The sequence below is a fragment of the Balaenoptera ricei genome, chromosome 15 (genome assembly GCF_028023285.1).
Source record: "Balaenoptera ricei isolate mBalRic1 chromosome 15, mBalRic1.hap2, whole genome shotgun sequence".
Lineage (NCBI taxonomy): Eukaryota > Metazoa > Chordata > Mammalia > Artiodactyla > Balaenopteridae > Balaenoptera > Balaenoptera ricei.
The window spans coordinates 64,660,167-64,687,195 of record NC_082653.1 but is presented as its reverse complement, the minus strand read 5'-3'; the positions used below and the strand labels follow the sequence as shown (position 1 = coordinate 64,687,195).

General features: G+C 47.8%; 1 protein-coding gene across 1 annotated transcript in view; it reads right to left on the bottom strand.

Moving 5' to 3' along the window:
• The window catches only part of XYLT1 (xylosyltransferase 1), a 302,161-nt gene that overhangs the window by 192,015 nt on the left and 83,117 nt on the right, over positions 1–27,029 (bottom strand). The window contains exon 2 of the mRNA XM_059895867.1: positions 24,787–24,825. Coding sequence (XP_059751850.1) covers positions 24,787–24,825 — 39 coding nt within the window. The remainder of the gene's footprint in view (positions 1–24,786; positions 24,826–27,029) is intronic.

The window sequence follows — 27,029 nt, the reverse complement described above, 5'->3', positions numbered from 1 at the left end:
ATTCATCAGTATTAACTGCTTAGATTATTATTAAATTCACTCATCATCCCTAATCATGAACTGGGCAGGAAGCACTGCCTCTGTGTAGGAGAAAGGGGCTGTAATCACAAGGGAACCTGAAGATCGGGGGTCCCACGTCTCTGAATCTGCCATCCATTGTCCTGTTTCCTTGGGCAAGTCACTTCCATTTTTGTTTTGGCCTCAGTTCCTCCATATTTAAAATGAGGGGTTTTATATGATATCACTTATATGTAGAACCTAAAATACGACACAAATGAACTTATCTACAAAACAGAAACAGACTCACAGATATAGAGGACAAACTCATGGTTGCCAAGGGGGAGGTGGGTGGGGGAGGGATGGATTGGGAGTTGGGGATTAGCAGATGCAAACTCTTATATATCGGATGGATAAACAACAAGGTCCTACTGTATAGCACGGGGAACTATATTCAATATCCTGTGATAAGCTATAATGGAAAAGAATATAAATATATATATGTATAAATGAATCACTTTGCTGTACAGCAGAAATTAACACATTGTAAATCAAATATACTTCAATAAAAAATACATTAAAAAATTAATAAAATGAGGGGTTTTGGAAGGCTGATCTTGAAGCTCCTTCCAACTTTGATATTCCACGATCCTATTCCGCAACGGCCAAAATCGGCTACGTAACTCGCGGGGCCCAGTGCAAAATGAAAATGCATGGCCTCTTACTAAAAACGTATTAAGAATTTCAAGGCAGTGACAAGAGAGCATTCAACCAAGTGCAGGGTCCCACGGAGCACAGGTCACACGCCCATCTAGCCCTGCCCTCATCTCTAGCTGTTGCCATCTACCAGCAACCACCCACCAAAACGAAAGCGGATTTAAAAGTGTTTGGCAGACCAAGTGTGTACATTTCAATAAGAATTACTCACAATTCTTACTTTCAGTAAGAAACACTCACACATGTCAACAAAAATAGTTAACCACACTCAGGTCGGGTGATTAAAAAACGAGTAACAATTGCGTTTTCATACTTGATTACAATCAGTTTCTATTTTAAAGACACGTCTCTAAATATGAAACTGTGCTTGAATTTCAAAGGCAACTCTTGAGTTTCCCAAGTCTTAAATTCCACCATGTTGAGCCTTATTTCTGCTAACATCTGTGATGAAGATGAAAGTAACTCAGTCAGCTCTGGCTATTGAAGCTCAAACCTGAGGATAAGATTCGGTATTTTGCAAAGTGAGAGGCACCAGCCACACTCACCATCTGCTTGCGTTGCTTGCTGTTTCCTCGGCTACTGTCAATCTGAACCCTGGGACACCAGGGCCATCATGGAGAGGGAAACACGGACCACTACCTGCCTTCAGACAACAGCAGGAAACCAACACATACGGTGTCAACTCGCTTCCATGGAGCTCAGCTACACAGAACAGCCAAGGACAAGAGGGATACACAGGTGCCAGCTTCTGAAACACAACCTATTTACTCTCTGTACATTTCTAATGAGTGTGATGATTTCTGGAGTTGAGAAGCAGAGCCAGCAGAGGGTTACAATCAGCCACATTGAAAGTGGGGAGAAATAACAGTGGGCAAGAAATGTAAGAGCAAGAAAAATGATTGAAAAGCAGACAGAAAGATTTTTTTTAAAAAAAGGACTCTGGGGCCATTGAGTGAAGAGCTACAGCATTCTCAATGCCATCAGGAGTCATTACTGCTTTTAGCAGAATCCAAAATCTAGTGTTTAAAATGATGGTGAGATTTCTTCAAGGAAAGCTTAACACATGCCCAGCATACTCTGCCTCAGAAGGTAGGAAAGTGGCTGATATAATTTAGAAATATTCCTTATGGGTAAAACGTAACTTGAGAAAATTAGGTTTGTCTTATCTCCCAAAGGCTCCAGATGGCTGGAGTTTTTTTCTGTACACATGCAACATACACAGTATATGTGCATGTTCACAGTTTTTAGCATTTCTTTTTTACCTACTTTAAAAAATCATTCTTACCACAGGCCTTATAATAGAGTCTAGAATAGGAGTTTGCAAACTTTTTCGGTAAAGGCTCAGACAGTAAAGTCTTCCAGCTTTGCAGGCCATATCGTCTCTGTCACAATGGCTTGGCTCTGCTGTTGTAGCTCAAAGCAACCATGGACAGCCTGTAAGGACTGGGCATGGCTGTGGTCCTAATAAAACTCCACTTACAAAAACAGACAGCTGGCCAAATTGGGCCAGTGAGCCATAGTTTACCAACTGTTGGTCTAGAGCAAAGAACATGGGCTCCAGCAGGGCCAGACCTGGATTTGAACCCTGTCTCCACCATTCTGTTACTCAGAGGCTCATTTTCCCTCTTTCATATTGTAATAGGGGGGATAATAATACCCACTCGGCTGGGTGATTATGAGCATCAAATGGAAAACTTAGTAGAGAATTGATAAAAATTAACTTTCTTCACCCAATAGTTTTTCTTTCCATCTATAGGATACTTTTCTTGGTTCTTTATCCATATGATTCTTTTCAGACAATGGCCTTTCTTGAACATTATCTCATTGCCCCCAACCCCCCTGCTAATATTCCATGAGGCTAATAGACAGACATCATCAACTGATTCACTGATAAGGAAACAAAGACTCATGGTAGTAGATACTGTAGCCAGAGGGATAAAGTATACCCTCAAACCCAGTAACCTCTGGCTTTGGGGCTACTTATACAAACATGGATGCACATGAATTTGTAGACAGGCCCACTGAGAAATCTATCCATGTATACAGACGAGGCCTCATGGTTAGGGGCATGACATGTGAGTTCCAGCTCGGCCACTTACTGGATGTATAACCCCAGGCCAGGCACTTGACCACTCAGCTTGGGTCTCTTCATTTGTGAAATGGTGTTAATAATAGGATAGGTTCTAGAAGGCTCTACCTTGAAATGCTAAGCTTAGTATTCAATATAATGCCTCGCACAGATTGTAGTAATTGTTCCATCAACCTCTGCTGAATGTGGTTGTGAGGATTCAATGAGAACAGTATTCTCAGGCCCAGGGCCTGACATTCAGGGAACGTTCCATCAATGATCACTGCTTTGTTAGCGACAGGCCTACACTTGCACACACATGTAAACACATGCACACACACGCACACAGGGATGTGAGTTCCATGCAGCCAAGAACTATATCTGACACAAAGCATGGGCTCACTAAAGAGCTGTTTGCTTGTTTATGAACAAACACACGCACGTAAACAGATAATTGCAAACAGCTGATAGCTGGGCTGGGCTACCCAAGGTCCTCGCAACTCTCCATCCACATCCATTCGTCCCCTGGAAGGAGCTGAGAAACGGGTTGAGCCAGGCGCGGGATTATGAAATTTTGCTGGCTGTCTGCCGGATTCCAGAACACCACCACCCACATTGCTCAAAGAACCACACCAGTGTAGTCCCCTGAGGTGCCCAGCACAGCTGCGAAGCCAGGATCCCAGGACATACCAAGGCTGGGGTTTCTACGGAGAATGTCCCTGCCAAGGTGGAGGGTGAACAAGGAGCAGCAAAATCCTCAACCCACAGATGGAAGTGAAGCAGCAAAGGAGGCTTGAGGGTGGTGCCCTGAACTGCTGGGACGAAGTTCTGTCTTTGAAGAAAGACAGTGTGTGTATCTGGAAGGAAAAGGCCAACAGATGTCCCGCTGTTCTGCATGCAGGGGGCACTTCTGCTCAGCCAGGTCCCTGCTGGTCCCCTGGGCGTCTGTGCAGGTGAGGCCACCTCTAAGCCAAGAAGGCAATGGCTCACCTCTGGAGGAGTTGCAGCATACACGGCCATCGTGCTACACGGTGCCTGGTTCCCAGGCAGCTGCCTTCACTATGCCAGGGAAAGCCCTTGGAACTTGGACTTCCTTATCTGAACTAGGGTGGAGGCTGCGTCCTCTTAGCATTACATAAACTAACAGGCTGGCTCCTTGGCCCTGAATCAGAATGAGCCAATGTCTGCCTCTGTCCATGCAAAACCAAATCCTCAGTAAGTCAGTGGAAATAGTACATGGAGGGCCAGATGTAGCCTTTGGCTGGAAGGACTCAGTTTGCTTAACTGACGCATCTGCTTTTCATTAAATGCTGTTTTTGAGTTGGTTGTGGTTATGTTGTTGTTTAAAGCTGGTGGTGGGGATTAAACCACCCTTTTGGAAAGGAGAAATGTGTGTGTGTGTGTGTGTGTGTATCTATGTGTGTGGGTAGATAGGTAGATAGCTATATGGGCAGACACACACATACACACACACACTCACACACACGGTAGATGTTAACATCCCCGATGGGCCTACTGAGGATCCATGAGCTGAAATGCTAATAAGTAACACAGTCAAGATTCAAACCCAGATATGATGATTCCACCATCCAGTTTTCCCCCCACCACGTGGTGACATAAGGGCTAAAATTAATAATACGCACTGCCGTGATATCTGGGGAAAACCAGGAGGGACTCAAAGGGCCTGAATGTAATTGCCCTGCTGCTCTGCTCCCCGGGATAAGGTCCCCAAGCCAAAGGACCCTCCTTATTACAGGCACCAGGCGCAGTTCCTGCTTTAGTTCCCTGCCAGTCCTCGGAATTATCCAAAGAAGGTAACCACGAACTCTTGTGGGAACCAGTGGTCCCCTCATCCTCTTGGTACTACAAAGTCAGCCTCCCAGAGGCCCTGGATGGTCACTCTGTCCCTAAGTGCAAGTCCCTGCGTGGCCCTTCATGGCATGTGACATCCTCCTCCCTGGGGCTGTGAGCATCTGGGACTGAAAAACTGCCGCCCGTCTCACCTGTTGGCACTGGGTGTCGTGCATTCAGCCACCCCCAGGACCCTGGGTGGGAACCCCAGCCTCGCACGCTGCCTTGCTTTCCTGAGAGATGGAGGCCTGTTAAGACGCCGATAGACTATATTGTTGCCAAGTCCCCCTCAAGAGGTCATCTGGCAAAGTGCCTCCTCGCAGCTGCCGAGGGCTCTGGCATTCAGATAACCGAGTCTCGATTCATCCCCAGGCTGGGCACTGACAGCACCCAGCAGTCCTACTTCTTTCAACATTCCATTGTCACCCTACCACGTGTCCGCGGGCGGGACCCCTGAATTCTGCAACCCATACCTTTCTTAATGGAGCTTGAGCAGGAGCCACAGAGAAAGCGTGAGCAATTGATAACAAGTCGTGTGCCCTGTACCTGGTGAGAGGTGACAGTAGATGCAATTAGAGGCAAAGCCCCGATTAAGTGAACTCAACTAACCAGAACCATCAATTAACTGAAATCTTTTTGCTTCCTCTCAGGAGACCTCGAGCTTAGGAACTGAGAACATTACAATTTAAAAAGAAAAACTGGAGAATTCCCTGGCGGTCCAGTGGTTAGGACCCAGCGCTCTCACTGCTGGGGCCCTGGGTTTGATCCCTGGTCGGGGAACTAAGATCCCACAAGCCACGTGGCCAAAAAAAATTTTTTTTTTAACTCTAAAAAAGTAAAAAGAAAAAAAAAAAAAGTAAAAAGAAAAATTGTTTTCTAAGGTTGGCTCTGATCCAGCCCAATTTCCTTCATCATTGTGTGAACTATGAATGTAACTTGAAATTTTCTAGTAGCCAGTTTAAAAAAAAAAAGAAAAAGAAATGAGAGAGATTGATTTGAATCATCTATTTTATTTAACCTAATATATCCAAAATATTATAATTTCACCATGTAATCAAGATGAAAAAGTATCGATGTGATACTTTGGTACTCGTTCTGCTAGAGGACAACTCAACTTGAACCAGCCTCATTCCAAGTGCTCAGCAACCCCCATGCTGGTGGCCACCGTCCAGGACAGGGCAGCTTTGGAGCTGACGTCTGAAGTGACTGTTGAGAACGCTGGTTCTGGGCGTTTACAACTAATTGATCATCAGTCAACAGCCGCTTACGTGTCTCTTCCCAGCTGGTGCGTCATAATGGACAAGTTGAATTTGGGCTCTAGTGGGTCTATTAGGACCTGGAGAAGGGGCTGCCAGGGCCTTTCCCAGCAGAAAGGTGGCTGTGGTAGGCGCTGCCGACCATGGCCTCCACCAAACCACCTGCCTCTTTCTCAGACTCAGACTATGAGAGTATTTGCCCCATCTTTCACTTTAAATGAACTCACACTTTATAGCCAAAAACAGTAAATCCTTCTCTAAAAAGACCTTTTTCCTACTGACCATCCAGGAATGTGTAGAGTTTGATGATGCTTACAAAGACTTTCCCCAAAGGAGACTGCAGTCTAGCAGGGGCAGTGACAAATCACACATGAAAAAAGATCAATTAATTATGGGTCCAATAAAAACTGGCTGCTGGCTGCCTGGAACGAGGGTTGGACAACATATAAGACAGGTACCATGACGAGAAAACTGAGATCAGAAAAATGAATGAATTACCCACCCGCTGCACTGGGAATTTCAGGAGGAAGAAGACAGTCATTAACAGTCACCCCTTCCAAATTTTAAGCATTCATCTGCTAACTTTTCCGATTTTGACCTAACCATGTAGCGTCTGTTGTTTTCTTTATTTACCAATGCTCTTTACATCAGCTCATCTATCTTTTTCTTTAATGAACTAATTTAATAAGCAAATATTACCCACAAACTGGAGGAAAAACTAGTATAATTTTTGCCATAAATAGAATGTAACTAGAAATTTAAACAGATAGCAATTAATTTCTTTAAAGTTTGTTCATGCACTGCTGGGAATGATCTTGTGCTCTGCCAGCTCATGCGGCACTTTGGAAAAGGCTGCCATCAGAAGTCGAGACCTGGCTTTGCCTGGCTGGCTGGGAAGACTTTGTGTAGGAGGAGGGGGAGGAAAGGCACCCCAGGCGGGGAGCACAGCACGGAGAAAGGTGCAGAGGTGGACACGGATGGAGTGTGGAGGCATGTAACGTGGAGAGGAAATTGACACCTGTGTAATTAAATCACTACAAACAGATCCAGTTACCCGCAATGCATTTACCACACCGGGAATATGGACTGACATACTTTGGAAATACTTTAAAAGCAAGGGTTGAAACAATAGTGTTCTCATAACTCCCAGTTAACCAGAAAACAATTAACCCAAGCCCCCGCTGCCACTCCCCCGTGTTTCCCAAAACTGTCATCAGATTGCACTTTTCTGGCAGGGAAAAAATCCTGTTTTCTGGAGGATGGTGAATTCTGAATGCAGATGTCCAAGGTCAGGGTGGGGGGGATGGGAACGGAGAAAAAGACGGGGGTAGTCAAAGGCCAATGAGACGATGTTGACACTAGAACCCCATTCCCCACCCGTGTGTGTGTGTGTGTGTGTGTGTGTGTGTGTGTGTGTGTGTGTGAATTCTCCCAGGGCTCCTCCAGGCCATCAAAGACACTCATATCTTGTAAAAGGTCAACTTCTAAATTGGTCAGAGAAAGTCTAGCCAGGCTGAATGCCATGGGGAACAGCCAGCCTGACCTTTGATCCAGCTGAGCTGACATCCCCCAAACATGGGGGCTTTTGCATGTGTGTCAGATCAGCACCCCCCTCCCTGCCAGTGGCTGCCTCCTCAGGGCCTGGAGACCTTGACAGTGACAAGCAGTTCCAGAGAAGATGCTCACCTGCCCTCTCGGATGAAGTGCAGTGAGGCTTTCCTGCCTGCCCAAGCCAGAGACGATGCTTTAAAAAGCCCTTGGAAAAGAAAGTCATATATTCCGCGATACGATATTCGTTAGACGCTATCATGGCATTTTATAAGGTCATATATAACGCCAGCTGTAGCTGTAAAAAAATTTATTATTCAGCCCCAGAAAGGCATATAAATCCCTGCAAAGTGCAGGTTTTTCTTTTAAAAAGTGATTTAGTTCTTACTACCCTTTGCCTGGGTTCACTCCTGGGAGATAGTGGCCTGCATTAAACTTGCAGCACTGCAATGCCACCCCAAATAGGTCCTAGGTGCAAGATTCCATATTGTTAAGTCCAGAGAGGACCCCCTTCCAAGGCTTGGGCTTCTGGGCAAACAGGTATAGGAGGCTCCTTAAGATCTTTTCCACTCCACTAGCTCCTTGACAGCCTCACAAGATTTTGCACAAACTCCCGTGTCCAAAGAAGATTTCATCTTCCCTCCAAACTGGTCCTTTATTTACACATTCTTACCTCAATTTTTTCTGTGCCCTCCCTATCCCGTGCTCCCCTCAACTGCTTGCCAAAATCCTGCCCTGTCCACTCTACATATTAATGGCCCTTAGATCTGTCCCCTCCTCTCCTTTCCCACTGTTCCTGCCCCGTTCGGGCCTTCATCATAGCTCTTCTGGACTGAACGCCCCTTTTCTGGTCCCCCTGCCTCCAGGCTCACCTTTCCAATCTATTCCCCAAGCAGCAGCCAGAGTGATCTTCTCACACTGGTCTTGGACCATGTCACTCTCCTGCTCAAACACCTTCAATGGCTCCCCATTGCCTACCTGATAAATCTCAAGCTCCCTGAATGGTCTACATCATCCGGGCCTGTTCTCATCTCATCAGGCCCACCTCTTGCCATTCTCTGCTCCTCTCCCTGTTCACCATTAATATCATATTTCTTGTGATTTCCTGATAGAACCCATCATTTCATCTCTGTTCTCTCTGTTGGGAATGGCCTGTACGTCCCCTCATCCCTGCCTCTCCTGGTCTACTCTCACTCACCCTTCAGGACAATGGTGTGGGCAACGGCTCCTCCAGGGAGCCTTCCAGGAGTGTTCTGGGTTGTACTGGGTGCTCCTACATTATTACAGACCTGACAGCACTCCACAAGGGAGAAATATCAAAAGTCCATTTATCTTACAACAATTTCAATTATAAATGGTCAGGAAAAACACAAAAGGGCAGAGAGAGAGAGACAGCAAGACAACTCGTTTAAATAATACAGGTGACCCTGTCCACCACTGCGCTCAGAGAAATGAGTATACACCACCTTGCAATGATCTGTCTCTCCATCTAACCCAGGGGTCCTTGTCCATGGACTTGGGGGTCTGTGGAGAGAATTCCGGGGGTCTTGCATGTGTATGTATTTATTTTCATAATTATTTTTGCTAACTCTAACTGAAATTTAGCATGTCCTTCAGTTATGAATGTAGGCACCAGGCTGCAGAGGTATTAGCAAGACCTGAGACTCTGACACCAATAGAAATTACAGATATTTTCATATCACATTGCTTTGGTACCAGATGTCTCAAAATATTATTCACACTTGTCACTACTTCAAAATTACCATAGTTATTAGACCTGCCGCCAAATCTAGTTACTTAATGTGTTAATAAAGATGCAAATGCATTATTTCTCAATGTATTTGTTATTTTTATATATATTTTGATAGCTGTATTTCAATATAACTGCTTTCCTTTGTAATCCTGTGCATTTATTTTTTTGCATTTATAAAGATTTTTCAGGGGAGGGGGCCATAGGTTTTTACCGGATGCCAAAGGAGTCCACGACACAAAAGGTTTAAATGCCCTGCTCTGGATGTGAGCTCCCTGGGTGCAGGGCACTGGGTCTGTCATCTTCCAATCCCGGGTACCTGAAGCAGTGGTCAGTGTACAGCAGGGATTTTTAAATATGAACTGAGATCTTACATCTATCTATTAATCTATCCTTCCCTCTTTACTTTCTCTTCCTTCCCCTCCTTCCATCCTTCCTTCTTTCCATCTGTCCCTCCGTCATCTTCCATTCATCTCTCCAGCTACCTGATCCAAGCCACAGTTCTAACTACTGACACCTCTGCAGTCAGCCCCCAGATCCATTTCCAGGAGGAGATGTGTTCTGGGGGGGAAAAAGGTGACCCCGGTCTCTTGTGTGGCCTTGGGCACGGCGCGCCTGGCTCAGAGCTGTGTCTCCAGCTCTCACCCCACGGGCTGGGGCCCCAGGCCCACGTGCGGCCACATGCCAGGTCCAGTTCATTTATTCCCTAAAGCCAGGGAGTGCTTTGGCTTGTTTTCCAAATATCAGGTCAAGTCTTAAAGTGGGGGATCATGGCCATTACCAAATCCACTGATCTGTCTGGCACAGGGGGTAAGAGTTCTGCCCAGGTCCAATGCAGGCACACCTCGGAGATGTTGTGGGTTTGATTCTAGACCACACAGTAAAGCAAACGTTACAGTAAAACGTGTCACATGAATTTTTTGGTTTCCCAGTGCATATAAAAGTTGTTTGCACCATACTGTGGTCTATTAAGCGTACAATAACGTTATGTCTAAAAAAACAATGTACCTATCTTCATTTGAAATTTTTTATTGCTAAAATATGCCCCCCCCAAAAAATATGCCCAAACAATTACAATAGTAACATCAAAGATCATGGATTGCAGATCACCATAACAAATGAAAATTTTGAAATATGGTGAGAATTACCAAAATATGACACAGACATGAAGTGAGCAAACGCTGTTGGAAAAACGACGCCAACAGACTTGCTCAAGGCAGGGTTGCCACAAGCCTTCAATTTGTAAAAAAAAAAAAAAAAAAAAAAAATCAAAAAACACACAGTATCTTCAAAGTGCAATAAAGCAAAAGCGCAATAAAACGAGGTCTGCAAGCTCCCCACGTACACTCCGCATGACACATGACCTCCGAGGACTTATTTAACTCCTCCCTGAGCCTCATTTTCATTATCTGAGAGGGAGGACATGACCACAGCTCCTTCACAGCGTCCATGGAGCATCATGACGTGAGTTAGCACAAGTGTAGCACTCAGCACCGTGCTGGCACAGCAAGCGCCCGGCAAGGCTCGGGTATCACCCGGCACATCTCAAGGAGGCCAAGGATGAGAGAGTGCTGCCTCCGGCACCCAGGAAAACAGAGTGAAGGGATTCATCGACAGACACGACTTTTTAAACATGCTCCAACCCACTCATATCTAAAATGCAAATCAAGACAGTAAGTACTGTTTTTACCCATCAGTTTGACACAGATTATACAGATTGATAATCCCCAGTGCTTTTGAGAGAGGAAACAGGAAATCACTTCGATGGGTGATTTGAAGAAACCTCTGTATAGGACAGATCCACTATGCCTGCCAAAACCTAAAACGCACATACCCTTTGAGCCAGCCGTCCCAGATCTAGGCATTCACCCTACAGACGTACACGCTCAATTGTGAAAAGGTATGTGTACAAGAATGTCAGCATTAAGACAGGAAAAAAAAAGAGAGAGAGAAACAATCTAAATGTCCACCAACAAGAAATCAGTTAAATAGATGATGGGATATTTAATTCCTTTGATTAATATTTATTGAATGGTTACTACATACCAGACACCATGCTGGGTGCTGGGAATACTTGGAAAAACTAGAAGGCAGTTAAAAACAATGAAGAACAGTGATGGGTGCTGATATAAATTGACGTCTAAGATACAGAGAGAGGAACAGCAAGTTAGTATAAAATATGTTTCTTTAGATTCAGTTTCAAGGAAACAAAATCCCTGCCTGTGTACCCTTCCCCACCGCCCCCCACATTAATATGCAAAGGAAAAACCTGGAAGGAGAAATAAGAAAACTGTTAATAGTGGTTACCTCTGAACACTGGAAAAAGGGGTGCAAGATTTACCTTTCACCTGATACTCTTCTGTATTATTTGATTTTATTTATTTGTTATTGTGTGCCTGTATTGCTTTATATGCTTTCAACCCACAGTCAGTCCAGTTGGCTCTATTCTCAGAAGTGTCCAGAATCAAACCACTTCTCTTGGCCTCCACTGTGAACATGCTGGTCCCAACCACCACTGCATTGCCCTGGATATTGCAAAGCCTCCTCCCTCGCCCGTCTTCCTGTGCCTGCCCTTGACTAACAACTGTGCATTTTCAGCAGGGCAGCAACCAATCCCATTTTCAAAAGTCAGGCCATGTCACTCCTCTGCTCAAATTCCTCCAGAGGCTTCTCAGCATGGAGCGTAAGCAAAGTCCTTTCTAGGTTCAATAAGATCTAACGCTCTGGCCCCACCTCCACCCCTCTTTCCCTTGCTCACTCTTGCTTTAGCCACACTGGCTTCTGTGGTGCAAAAACCATGCCAAGCAAAACCTACCTCAGGGCCTTTGCACTGGCTGCTCTCTTTTCCTCGCCCACCCATACTCTTTAGGACTCTGCTCAAACGCTGCCTCATTTCCAGGCGGCCCTCCCCAGCCCCACCAAAGTCAAAGGGCAAGCCCTCCTCGACTGACCTGGCCTCGCCCACCCCTCCCCTGCCTCACTTTCCTCCTTAGCACTTGTCACCATTTGACATAACATTGAAACACACATCTCTCATTTACCATCTGTCTAGAATGAGGGCGCGTGAGAGCAGGGACTCCTGTCTTGTTCGCTGCTGTATCTCCAGCCCCTAAAACAGTGTCTGGCACAGAGTAGGCACTCAATAAATATTCAGTGAATGAACTAATCAATAATATAATACTAACCGGAGAATACAATATACTACTGATCATAGCAACGATGAAAAACAAATCCAGAAAAAGATCTTAAGTCCCAAAAGGAAAACCTAAAAATAAATAAATGAATAAAAATTAAAAACAAACATGTTTCTAGCCATAGAGAACAGGGTGGAGAAACGCTCAAGGACAAACTAACACGTAAACAAGTAGCCTCCGGCGTGGCACACAGCGGCCCGCTTGTTCTAAGCTGATGCTCCGCACATAGGACCCTTTCACGGAGTCCAGGGAGTAAAAAGCAGCTTGTATGAATGCAGTACAGTGAGAGTGAGTAACTGGGGAGTAAAACCAGCCGGTTTTAACACGCTACAGAGTCAGTCCCAAAGCCACAGACTATTTCCGGGTGTCAGGCAAGCCCACGCCCTCCTGAGAGCGCCAAACCACAGCAAATCTGCCAACCCCACGCTTGCAGGCTTCAGGAGCCCTGCCTGGAGCTTGGCCCTCGCCCCACCAGGCACCCGGCCGAAAAGCAACTCGGCCAGCGTTCAGAGCTGGGGTTGGGGTCTCCAGCCCCCAGGAGCACACCGGGCCCTTCACCTTTCTGTGCCTCAGAGTTTGCTGGAACATTCGAGTTTTCCTTTGTATCTCATCTTGCCAACAATTAAAGGCTTGGCATGTGCTGGTTTGTTTAAACTCTCCCTCTCGCCCCGCCCATATAAAGTCACTTGAGAGCAAATTCAATGACATTTATAGGAGGTATCCAACCCGTGGACTTCACCTAACCCTCCCCAGCACCGTTTCATGACACGGTCCCTGCAAACCACACTCAGGCCAGTGGTTCTCAGTTGGGGTCAACTTTGCCCCTAGGGGACATCCGGCTGTGTCTGGAGATATTTTGGGTTGTTGCAACTGGGAAGGGGGCGTCACTGGCACGCAGTGGGTAGAGTCCAGGTACGCTGCACAGGACAGCGCCCACAATGAAGTCCAAAATGGCAGGAATGCCTCGGCTGAGCAAGCTTGGTGGATGAGCAGGGTGAACGAGGAGGCTGCCCTGGGGAAGGGAGACCCTGAAGTAACGGGCAGACGGGAGGCAGAAGAACTGATGAGACCCGGCCCACACTCCGCCTGGGGGCTACTGAGGTGCTCGGCGTCTGCCGTCTAAGGAAGCTGTGTGGGGCTCTTAACCAGGGGCAGTCCCACTGCCCGGGCTAGCAGGAGAGCCTCATCTCCCCTCCCCTCCAGAAGATGCTTTTCCATTAGAAGAACTGTGCCTGCCTCTGCCACTCTGCTGACCACTCGGGAGTCCAGGCAGACCTGGGCTTTGCTTATGTGGTGACAACACAGCCTACCCTGTCCCGCGTGAAGGCAAATGTCCCAGCCCACTCACAGGACGCAAGCACCTGGCTCAGCTGCCAAAGACATCCCGGTATTTTAACTAATGCTACTTCCCTCTCTCCAAAGAGGGAAGCAGCCATCCGAATAGAGAAGGAAGAATGTTCCAGAAAAAGGACAAAGCAAATTCCTGCATGGGGAGACAATGTAAGGAGACTGAAGAGCCCTTGCTCCTGGGGTCTCCTCCTGACACAAGAGAGAAAGTGGGGTGGGGTTAGTGTTTATAAGTGACAAGGGGGCATCATCACCCCAGCCTCTAAAGAGTCCAAGGAGGTAGGTGACATGGTTGCTTTAACCAGTGGGGAAACTGAGTCTCAGGAGGCTGAATACCTTCTCAAAGGTGATGCATTCAGTAAGTGAAGAGGCCAGGATTCGAACCCAGGACCCTGGGCTCCATCCAAAGGGGGCAGCTGGTCCTTGCCACTAGCTGACATCTAAAGGCTCAATGCAGTTTTACCTTCTAATTTTTCAAAAATCTTTCAAACCCCTCCCTGCCCCCCAAAACCCCGTGGGCCAGTTGGAGAGGCCACGAGGAGGCCTGTGTATGACTCTGGGTCTAGGATGATGTCATGAGAAAGTTACCTCCTGGCACCCCATAACCAGTGCCGGTTGTAATTGGGGCAGGGAGCGTGTGGCAGAGAAGTCGCTTTAGGCCCCTTGTATAGCTGGAGTTTCTTTCTTCTAGCATTGAGCTGGCTGGGCTGTTCCTTCTCAAGAAAATAAAACTGTCCCACGGTCCTCAGCCCCGCCCATCTGGTGCCTGCACCACAGCTAACTTGAGTTTCCCATCCAGTCCCCTTCCTTTCCGTGGAAAAATAAGAGCTATAGTTCCCAGAAGAAAATCAGAAGGGGTTATTATTATTAATAAGATGTTCCTTTTCGGAAAGGCACTTGAACCCAGCAGGGAGGGTTGCATTGAGGTTGGAGCTGGGGCCCCACCTCTCCAACCTGCTGGGAGGGGACAGCCCAGTTCCCCAGCCAGAACCACTTGGACTGGAGAAACGGCCACGTGCTGGCCCTCCCAGGGCCTCTCAGAGGCAGAGGCGAGGTGGTGGCACTTTTGAGAAATCAGATTCAAATGCTAAGACAGTTATATTTCCTGGAGGTGTGACAGAGACTGAGAAAAGGAGAGTTTGCAAAGGCCTTCCCTGCTGGCAGAAATAGCCTGTTTTCTCTGTCTGCCTGTCTGCTCTGGGGTTACAGGGAGGAGCTGAAGCCCTGCCCTCCCTGCCTTGTCAGCCTAGACCTTGGTCCCTCCCGGGTGAAGGACTCCTTCACTGCCTCAGAGCCAAGACAGACACAAGGGTGTGAGTGACAAGACTCAGAGCAAACTGGCCCCTGCCTGGGGCATCTTTCTCACACATGTGGGTCCTCTCGTGCTTTATTTAGCACAGTGGTATTGAGAATGTTTACTTCTCGATTTGGTTTTGGGGGGAGGTTGTCACAAATAGAATGACAGCTCTGATCCTCTGCCCAGAAAAATGCTCAGACACCCACAATTGGGCATTCAGTTTCAAAAGAATCACTGCTCCCTCCCATCCGTTCTGGGACCTTCCCTTGGTTTGAAGACCCCCCACTTTATCACAACAGGACAAGAAATGACAGTGATTCACCCTGGGAAACCCCACTGGCAGTGCTATGTGAGGAAGGGGCTGGAGGCTCTGTGTCCAGGCCCCAAGGAAACAGAGGCCACTCTCCTAGGGGAAGCTGAGGACACTTTACCAAGAGACACTTTCTAAGGGAAGCCGACAAAGCAGCTCCGGCCACAGCAGGGAGCTGTTACCACCTGATCCGTGTGATCAGGTCCTGGAGAGAGCAGTCGTAGCTATGGGACAGGGCAGCCCTGCGGGAGCTGTGGCCCTCCCAGGCGACTCAGCCAACCCACAGAAAATGACCCCATCCCACTGTCCCCACCTCCTCCCATCTCTTGCCAGCGCCTCCCCTGGACCGAAGCAATGAGAAGTCCACGCTGATGAAATCCATCAAGGTCAGCCTCTGGGGGCCGAGGGAAGGGAGGATGGGTGGAAAGCGGATCTGAGGAGGGTGGGGACAGAATACACCCAACACGTTTCATCTCAGCTGAGACCTAACATCCGAGGTGGCATCAGCAAGAGGGTGCGTGAGCGAGACGTGGGGCTGTTGACCTTCCACATGGAGCCTGAACTTCCCGTGGCCAGGAATCACGTGGGGCTTATCTGACTGGCTACGGTGAAGTGTCACCTGAATCCAGGTCTGCCACTAACGTGTTGGGTGACCATGAAAGCTGTGGAGCCACTCTGGGTTTTTCCACGTGTAAAGCACAAAGGTGAGCCCTGAGGGGCAGGGGACACAGCAAACGCTGCAGGAGACGGAGGTCTGGCTTCAGTCCTCCCTCTGCCATTCAGGAGGGCTGTGGCCTTGAACCAAGTACTTAACCTGTCAATGCCTCAGTGTCTTCTCCTGCAAAGGAGGGGAACGCGAGCCCCTTCCCCAGGTGCTGCCATCACGATTAGATGAGATGATGCATAAAAAGCGCTTAGCAAAGTCCTAGGTGTGGAGCAAACATGCAGGCGATGTTGCAGAAGTGGCATCCAGATCCTCTCTGGTTCCTAAATCCTCCAAGTCTGGGCTCTGGGTATTGATTTTGATGTCGCTCCTCCACCTCGACCTCCGTCGTGCTGCTATTTTATGTGACAGCGAGTTTCTTGACTGAATTACCTCGACAACTAGAACCTTCAAACCCAGCCTGAACATTCTAGGCCTGGAACCTTCTCTTTTTAAGCTGCTGGGTTCACACCGCCCTGCCCGAAAACCTCACGGAGCAGACAGACTAAGCCTCAAAGATCCTGGTCCATGTGCTATGGATGCCAAACAGCTGCAACGCCTGCTCACCGAGCCTCCAGCTTGTAATTCGATGCAAATCTGGCGACACTGCCGTGTTGCTCAGCTGCTGGCACTGCGGGCTTCCCCTCAGTGCTGGAAGTTGTGTGGGCAGGTGCTCTTCAAGAAGATGCATCTGCTGGAAGGGAAACGTGAGTGTCTCCTTCTCACTGTGCGACCACTCTGCTTGCTCTCTGCAGGGGGACCCTCCCGCTGCACGGAACCTCGGCTCCGCACCTGGAATTCACTCCGTACGGACGGATAATTCCAAACCCGTCTGCTGGGGTTGGCCAAGGGAGTGATCTCTACCTCTGTCTCCATCTCTACTTATATCTGTAACTATACATATAACTGTATCTGTAGCTATATCTATATCTAAATATTATCTATGTCTACATCTACATTTATAGCTACATCATATCTGTATATGTTCTATATCTAATCTATCTCTCTATACCTAATCTCTATATCTATCTAATCTATATGTAGCATATATATGTTATTTGTATACATTACACATACATGCATTATAATAATATATGCACTATAATGCATATATACATTAGATATAGATATAGATTAGATATAGGTTCAGATATAGAGATATAAATTAGATATATTGATATAGAATTATATTTTCTAATGTATAATATATGACATCTAATGTATAATGGATATCATAATGTATATATGTATTATGTGTATACAGTCGTCTCTCAGTATCTCCGGGCGGATTGGTACCAGGACCCCCATAGAGACCAAAATCCATAGACGCTCAAGTCCCTTATATAAAACGGCATAGTATTTGCATATAACCTACACACATCCTCCTGTATACTTTAAATCATCTTTAGATCACTTACAACACCTAATACAATGTAAAAGCTACATGAATAGTTGTCAGCATGTGGCAAATTCGAGTTTTGCTTTTTAGAACTTTCTGGAATTTTTTTCCAGATATTTTTGATCCATGGTTGGTTGAATCTGTGGATGGGGAATTCAGAGGGCTGACTGTATACACTGTACATCACATACACATTATGTAATTAAGTTACAGATCTATAACTACGTCTACATCTCTACCTCTTATACCTATCTATCATCTGTATCTATTCTCTATCTATATTTAATCTATGTCTTGGCAACACAGCAGTGAAGGAGACGGTGCTTCATTTGTAACCTGGCTCTAATCCAGCCTCAACCACTTACTGACTGTATAACTTTTATAGGAAACTCGGTCTCTCTGGGCCTCAGTCGGCTTGTCTGTAAAACGGGGCTAAGATCTGTACCTGCTAGACTGCCAGGTCCAAATCCCAGCTGCTCCACTTGTTAGCTGTTGGACAAGCAGCTTAACCTTGTTATGCCTCAGTTTCTCGTCTGTAAAACAGGGATGATTTAACACCTCCCATCGAGGGCAGCTGTGAAATCTGAGTTGAGTGAATCCATGTAAAGAGCTTACTTAGAAGAGCGCCCAGCCCATGTTACCAGTGCTTAGTGGATATTGGCTAAAAGTACTAAATTTACAAATACACATACAATGTGCAGTTCTTGGCTCATAGTAAACTTATAGTCAATGTATGTTGGTCATTATTGACAAGAGCAATAGTTTGAAGTGTTCTCAGTCAACAGCTAAACTCAAACCTTCAATGTCTTGGGAGAAGTCATCTCCCACGGAGAACAGAGGAATAATGACCTCAACACGATCTATTTTTCGAAATGGCGCATGTGGCTACACTTTGGGGAACTTGCCGGCTATTTATGGAATGTTGCATCACTTCGTTTGCCCTGAGTCATACAGACTAGAGAGGTACCATGGCCATAGGAAGGCAAATCCTCCCCGAGAACGTTTCTACTGCCAGGTCCAGCCTCCCTGCCTGGCAAGCCAAGTCCTGGCCTGGGCAGTGGTCCAGCTGGTCACCTCCCTGCCCCACCTCTCCCACCAGGTCTAATTAAAGACCCAGAAAATCAGAGTCAGAGGAAAAGACCGTGGTGGAGGGATTTGGCTTGTCCCAAAATCAGCCTTGTCTGCTCTGGAGAGGTTCTGCTCCCCCAAAGAGGCTGGTGGGAGGAAAGCAGATGGGCTGAGAAGCAATTTGGTCTCAACGTCCTCTCAACAGATGCCGGGCACCATAAGAATTAATGGGCTGGAGACTCAGGTAAGAGCCATTCAGAAGCTCCCTGATCACTCCCCAAACCGCTCTCCACGGAGAAAAAGGTTAATCGAAGCCCAGAGCAGGAAGCGAGGCGAGGAGACAGCAATTGCTTTAATCCCGGGAGTGGGGGAAGAGCTTCAGGAGAAAGAAATTTGCACAGAAGAGGCTGTGGTCTGCCTCTGAAAGAGGAACTGGGCCTTGAAGCTGAGGTTTTCACAAGCCCTGCTCTGTTGGTCCAGAAACATTAGCCCAACCCTCTCTGAACTCAGCCACGTAGATGGGCTTTTTAATTTTTTTTTTTAAATGCTGCATTTTTCTCCAAATGCTGTTGGGCCCTAGCATCTCTCAGAAAACTATCTCTAAGAGGTGTTTTCCCTTTTCCATACACTGTACACATGCTCATACGCGTCATGAGTCATGACCCTGCGTGCAGTCACTCCCTGGCAACTCAGACCTAGAGGCTTTGGGGGATGGAGGTGTCACGGCCAAGAGCCTGGAGGCGGAGGTCTGATATTAATCAGAGAGGAGGATGTGTGAACATAAACAAGAGAACACCAAGGAAGGAACAAGTTACGCCCTTCTACACTGTCACAATTATGTGGCTGGGACAGTCTTTGTAAAATAAGCTGTCCACGTAGCAAATGAGGTTACACCACCACTTCTTAACCTTGGCACTACTGACATTTGGGGCCAGATAATTCTTTCTTGCATGCATGGTAGGGTGTTCAGCAGCCTCCCTAGCCTCTACCCACTAGATGCCAGTAGCACTCCCCAGCCCCCAAGCTGTAACAATCAAAAATGTCTCCAGACGTCACCAAATGTCCCCAGGCGTGAAGGTAGTAAATTTGCCCCAAGTTGAGAACCACTGGTTTAGACTCAGGCTTCAGTTCAGCTGAAAGGGAGCCAGCTAATTAGCTAATGATGACTATTAGCTGATTTCTCACATAAGCCCCATTATCACAGCACAACATTGCTCAGGTCAGAAGTTCCCTGTCAAAATGCTCGCCGCGGGTGTTAGTTTGACTGGATGGCCCCAAATTTAAGCCCCTTTTCCTCTGTCCCACCCCCTCAGTCCTTGCCCTTCACCGTTGTCTGATAAGGTAATTCCTTATTCATCCTGACGTTCTAATGACACCAAGGCATTGAAGGAGCTCCAAGGAGCTAAAACTTTTAATTGATTCTAAGGAAAACTGGCATTATTTTTACAAGAACCCAGATACAATATGCAAAACTCTCAGAACACAATCACTGCCATCTCTTTGCCTGGTTAACTCTTCCTACTGTAAGCTCTCAGCTCAGATGTCACCTCCTGAGCTTAAAACTCACCTCCAGAGAGAGACTTCCCTGAACATCTCCCCCTTGTGGCGCCCGGTCACTCCCACTTACAGACACGCTGGTCTTGTTTTTGTTCACTCATTACTCCCTGAAACCATGGGCATATTTATTTGCTCTTAAATTCACTGTCTGACTCCCCCAAACAGAATGGGGGCTCCATGGGCAAGGTACCTTCTGTCTTGTTCACTGCTGTACATTTAGCATCAAGGCCTGGCCTCTTCCTGGACCCCAAACTATTTATTAAATAACCAACTGGATGAATGGATGAATTTCTCACGGACTGACTTCCTTCCACCCACTACTCGTTTTCCTCGTGAGTTTTGTTCACAATCTTCAATGACCCCAGCATCATCTTTAAATAATGTGAATGTAACTCCCTCCCCTTATACCCCCAGCTGGTTGATCAAAGAAATTCAAGGACCTGGCTGGTTGTTGAAAGCTGAGCAGTCAGGAGTTTTCCTCCTGATGCCCCTGATCTTTAGGTCCTGAGAGGAATCTCAGCGTAAAGGAAGGTTTGCTCCCCTGCAAGTACAGCAGACCCAGATTGACAAATCTTTACTGAAGAGTTCCTTTATTACAACTCCCAGGGGATCTCACTGTTGGAGCAGAGGCCATGAACTAATTGACAGTGAAGATGTTGGGGGAAGGGGTGGCAGGAAGGGAGAGAGAGAAGCTAAAATTAAATAACGAGAGGCCTTGCCAATTGGAATGAATTCAGAAATGATAACCATCTTGGGGATCAATGAGAAAGAGAGAATCAAATAATGAGCATTCATATTTACCAAAACACTACTGATGCACAGGGAGATGTTTCATTTTTGTTGTTTTTAAAATAAATTTTCTATTGGGTCCACTGCTTAAACCCTTTTACCTACCAGCCTTGTGGCAAAACTATCGGTCAAAGAATCACTCATCATGTAAAGCATTATTATCTATTTATTTATATATCCACCCACCTATCATCTATCTATCATCCCTCTACCTACTTATCTAAGTACATCTGCGGATACTTGTACAAAGCACTATCCATCCATCTATCTATTTATCTATATTGAACTTGGGGTGCATACATCAAGCTCGTCCCTCCAGCTTTTCTGAGCGCCAGCAAATCTTTCTAGGCAACTTTTTTTTTCTGGAAAAATAGGACAGAGGTTGAGAAGATAGATTCTGATGTCATATGGCCCCAAGTCTGACACTCACCAATGCCAGGTCCTGTGTGACCTTGGGCAAGTTACTTAACCTCTCTGACCCTTAGGGTCCTCATCTGGAAGCTGGGTATCATGAAAAGACCTATGTAGTAATGGCATTTGAGGATTCAGTGGGAGAAGCCAGTTCTTGGCAAGTGGTAAATATCAGTAAGAGTGGGGATCATGAAGATGCTGCTAACCAAATTCAAATTCCTTTCAGACACTTTTTTTTCATCTCTAGGTCACTTGGTCCCCCGGTAACCACCATCTGCAGACTAGAAAAGTATTCACCACTGCAAGTCAGGGAGTCCTCGGTACCCACCAGGGGCAACCTGCTGAGGGAAAGCTGACACCAGGGATTTAAACCTTACTCGACTTCCTCATCCTATTAATCTGGCCGTTAAGCAGAGAGAGTCCTGCTGATGCCAACAGATGCGAAGCTTTGCTGTGCCAGTGGCAGAGCATTAGAGGAGGCCTCAGCAGCCAAGCAATCCAACCCCCCCAACTCAGAACAGCTGCCCGGGGACAGACGCACTAAGCACCGGGCGGGGGCTGATGCAGTGAGTACTAGGGAGAGAGGGAAAGCGTGGAGGGAAGGGTCCCTGGCTGGCCCAGTGTCCCTATGCAGGCTGGGCCCTGGGCAAGCACGCCACTGAAGCCTGATGTACGGACATGGCTCGCAGTGAAAGCTCAAACTCAGGCCCACCCGTGGCACCTGTGCTCCAGGATGGAGCAGGTGATGGCTTTCTTCGGGGCAAAGGGCACAGGGGGAGGAAGTGGGAACTGACACAGGGCTCAGAGCACATCCACCGTTCACCTCTGCACGGCTGGCTCTTCCAAGCTCGGCCACATCTGCCACCTTGCTTGTGCCATATGGGTAATATTTGGGGTGCCATGTCCTGCCAGAGAACCTTTGCCTGCCCCTCTCATCTGACCTGCCTGCAGGCAGCTGAAGAGGATCCCATCCTGAGTCCCACGATGGGCTGAGGCCCAGCACAAAGTCAGATCTGGCCACGGGCTTGTGCCAACAGTTACAAAAAAAAAAAAAAAAAAAATCTGTACTTTGGTTGGGTTCCAACGGTCTCTTTAACGTGGGAAACCAGAACTCGGGGAAAGACAACAGCATCCTACGGCTCCCCAAAGACCGAGCTCCAGATGAGACTGATGGGAGTGTTGTTTGGAGACATACTGAGTCATCTCCCCAGTGCGGTGGCACCAGTGCAGAAAGCCGGCCACGTGCCACAGCTGGCTGCGTGCGGACCGGGGCTCAGTTCCCTCAGGCGGATGGATGTGACTCGGGGAGAGGTCACTGTGTAGGTAGGGGTGTGAGCTGTCACACCCCAGAGCCAGGGCATGTGACTGTTCTTTCCCATGGAGCTTTTGAAGGGCTGGGGCAAGAGATGCAGCAGGGCCAAGGACAGAACCATCCAGAACCATCCAGCCTGCAGCCACTCCACCTCAGATTTGGCTTCCAGGATTCTGGGTGCAGACTATGTGCCCAGGGGTTTCCCTGAGTCTAGTAACTTTTCCTTCTGGGGAAAGACTGATAAAGAAGAGAAGGGCCAGCATTTCAAAAACCCACCCTGGACGTTCTCTCAAAATACGTGGGGAGAGACACGTTTCCCAAAGTGTGGCACACATACCTCTGAGAGGACGTTGCAGTGATTTTAGAGGGCACTCAAAGGAGATTTTCAACTGTATTAATTTAACATTCAATGTTTTGCAACACAATGTAAGTGGCACATCAAACTTGTGATTTCACCAACATTATTCCTTGAGACAGCATTTCTCAACCCTGGCCCTACTGCCATTTCAGGCATGGTAATTCTTCCTGTGGGGGCATCCTGTGCCTTGTAGGATATTCAGCAGCCTCTCTGGTCTCTACCTATTAGATGTCCGTAGTAAACCCCCCTCCCTCCCAGCCCGCCAAGGTGAGATAACCAAAAATGTCTTCAGACATTGCCACGAGTCCTCTGGGCTCAAAGATACCCCTGATCGGGGATCATTAGCTTAGGGTAAGCCTACTTCTGAAAGTAAAATATGTTCATTTCAGGGAGAATGTATTTCTAGGTGACTTGGCACAGGTACAATTCACATTTGCCCAACGTGGCCGAGGTGACAGGTGACCGGCCGAAGTCTGGCAAAAACCAGACCAGAGGATGGCCAAACAGGGGCTAAAAACTGGGCGTTTATCCCCTCAAAGTCCCACCCGCTGCTCCCTCCTGCCAGCTTTGTTGTCTGGTCATCCCTGAAGCCGACGTAAGTAAGCGTGTGTGGGGAGGGCGGGGGTGGGTAGTGAGAGGCCAGAAGAGCCCAAAGAAACCCTGAGAATCCACTTTCCTCCCAACGTCCGGCCTTTCTGATGAAGGAAGGAGGAGCGGGGTGGGCTTGTGCCTCATTCCCGTGGGGAAGGCAGGGCAGAGGTGCCCGTGACGAGGGTGAAGAGTAGGGTGCAGCTGGTCCCAGGGTGCGCAGGAGTCACCGAGGGGCCCCGAGAAGCTCAGCCACGTTCGCCTGTCTGACACGCTGTCAGCTGTGGGGTGCTGGCGGCATCCACCCTGGCTTCCCTGTTTACTGTCTGACCAACCCACAGAGCTAAGGAAACCATCCATCCAAAGATACACCCCCTTCAAGTCCCGTCGGAAAAGCACCGTGCTACTGGTTTAAAAAGCTAACATTCTTGTTAAACAGCAGAAACTAACACACCACTGTAAAGCAATTATACTCCAATAAAGATGTTAAAAAAAAAAAGCTAACACTCACAAGCACTTTGCACATACTGATGACGTCACAGACACCCTGTGCTTTCCTCCTCACCACAGCCCTGCAGGGCAGGCACTATCCCTGTGGTAATGATATTCCAGACAGGGAGACGGAGGCCAAGCGGTTCGGGGACCCCTCAGGGCCAGAAGACACAGCTCTGGGGCTCTACCCGGGTCTGCTGGGCTCACAGCTGCCCCGCTGTCCAAGCTCCCCGGAAAGCAGAAAGTGGACAGTAAGGGCCATTCCTTCCTTACAAGGCCCACTGGTCACCTGCCCCCCGCACAGAAATGCCACCGTGATTCACATTCCTCAGAATGGCCCATCGCGCAAGCAGACACAAGCACACAACTAACTGCCCGGGGAGAAAGTTCTCCAAACCCAAGGCATGAAAGGGCAGCCATCCCCCACTGCATGCCTCCTCTCTGCCTTCCCTCTCCCCCTGCATTCACCTCCTCGTGACTGCTGGGCGGAAGCAAAGGGCAGAAGAAAACTCAAAAGAAACAGGTCCGGTTCTTCCCATGGTGCTTTCAGAACCTGGGTACGTGCATGCGTGCACACACACTCATGCACAATCAGCTGGTTTGTGTACACATGTGGGTGCACGCACATATCCCAACCAGGCAGGAGGACGGCCTTATGTGTCCGTCCAGCCTTTCTGAGTCCTGGAGCCAAGAGGATGCACGAACGCCCCCTGGAGAGCTGGTCCAGGGACATCAGTGCAGAGAAAGTGACAAACACCACAGGAAGGTACTCACCTGGGCCTCCAGGGTGATCACAGGGCTTGGTTGTGCGGCCTGTGGGAAAAGAGGAGAAAACACACGTGAACGGTGGGAGAAGTGTAACCTACTGCCCCGGCATCAAGCAACCCCGCAGGGAAGCTGGCCCCCCTCTGTCACCCCCATTCCACATGACAGGAGGATAGCCCAGCCCAATCTCCCCCCACCACACCTCTTCCCCCACCCACAGGATGAAGGAGGCTGTAATCTTTCATTAGGGGGATACAGGGACACCCGCGTGGAGATCGTGCACAACCATGAAGTGTCAGCGTAAAGAAACAAGAAACAAAGGCCCCTCGCCGAGTATCTCAAAGCGTGTTCAAATCATTGATGTGAAGGAGAAGATGGGTCCGTAAGAGGATTAGAAATAAACCTGAAAGAATATAAAATCCCCATTAGGGGCAAGGCCGCCACTTTGTGTCTGATCTTGGAAAGAATGAGGGAAGGACTGAGAGGAAAAGAAGAGCTTAATTCCTGGTCTGTGTGGCACATTCCAATGGGCTGGGGAAGACTCCTTTCAGCTGAGAGAAGGCCAGAGAAAGTCCCATTCATTCACTCACTACAAAAGCCAATTGACTGGAAATGCTTGGTGGTAATGCCTCGGGTCATTAAACGTGAACGCTTGGGTGGGGGGCAGGGTGGGTACGGAGGAGGAAGGGGCAGCTGGGGAGGACGTAATGGTTTTCAGCAAGTGGATTCCAAAGAAAACAGGAAGCTCGGCACATAAAGGCTATTTTTGTCTGGACTAGGTCAGCTCTGAGCTGCATCATCTTGGATTCCTGATTCTGGGAAAGTAACCTCAAGCTGCCTCTTACAGAGAATGGGCGTGATTTTACGGCCCCTCAGTGCGAACTCAATTGGAAGCTTTGCTTTATCCGAGCAGATTTTCCAACACAGGCTTCAAGGAAGCCATGCAAATTAGCCCCAGCCCGCTGGCCTCTGCTGTGAACAAGAAGGAGATGTAGGAATCGCACCCTATTTGTTTGTCTGTGAACAGCTGATTTTACTTAGCATGATGTCCTCAAGGTTCATCCATGTTGTCACAAATGGCAGGACTTCCTTCTTGTTTGAAGGCTGAATAATATTCCTCTGTGCATATACATACAACGTTATTTTCTTTATCCATTCACTTGTCAATGGACATGTAGGTTCTTTCCATGTTTTGGCTATTACGAATTTGGCTGCCATAAACATGAGAGTACAGATTTCATGATTCCACTTATATGAGGAACCTAAAGTTAATTCTCATAGAAGCAGAGAGTAGAAGGGTGGTTGGCAGGGGCTGGAGGGAGAGGGAAATGGGGAGGTGCTATTTATCGGGTACAAAGTTTTGTTCACACTAGATGAATAAGCTCCAGAGAGCTGCTGTTCGACACAGAGCCTAGAGTTAACAAACTATATTGTACACTGAAAATTTTGCCCAGAGGGTAGATATCATGTGAAGTGTCCTTTCCACAATTTTAAAAAAAAGGAAGTGTAGAGAAATTGGAACATCTTAAACCCCTACCCTAGGTAAACTGTCACTCACTTTCTTGCTCACTTCTCTTTGGTACCTAATTGTGATGAGCGCCGGAGGCCTGACCCCAGGATCATTTTGCGTTCTGGTCTGTACTGACTTTTCCTACAAGACGAGGGAATCCTCTCTCCCGATTCCAGTTCTAATTCCCAGCACTTCTCCAACGGTGCAGCTCAAACACTGTTGCCAAGAGAACGTCTCACTCTAATCTTCACATTCCACCCTGGCACTGAATATTCCTCGTACTCAGGAAGAGGCTGAGGGGCATTTCCTCCCCCCCGTTGCAGCCTTGGCCCATAAAGGAACTTGGAGAAGTCTTAAGAGAAATACTGCAGGCCTCTGTCTTCAAACCCTTACTAGCTCCTTCTCAAGAGGAAAGCAGTGGCAACTATGACGGGGGAGAACCTTCACTGAACCACTTTTTTTTCAAGTGAGGTTCATTATTTTAGCATCCCTCGCGAAGCCCCCCAGCCAGCTCCTGTATCACTCGTATGCGGGGAGAGTGGACCCTGTTCTCCCAGTTTCCCTGTGTCAGGCAAACATGCTGGGCAGGGCCCATTCTAGCTGTCAGGAGGCCAGGCCATCATCCTGGTCTGTGCCGGGCAGGGTGGGTCAGATCCCACCGTGCTGTTCAGTGAGTGAGAGCAGGCAAGTCTGTGCTTCAACTCAGAGTCAGTCTCCGTGTGTCTGTCTGTCCCTCTCTTTA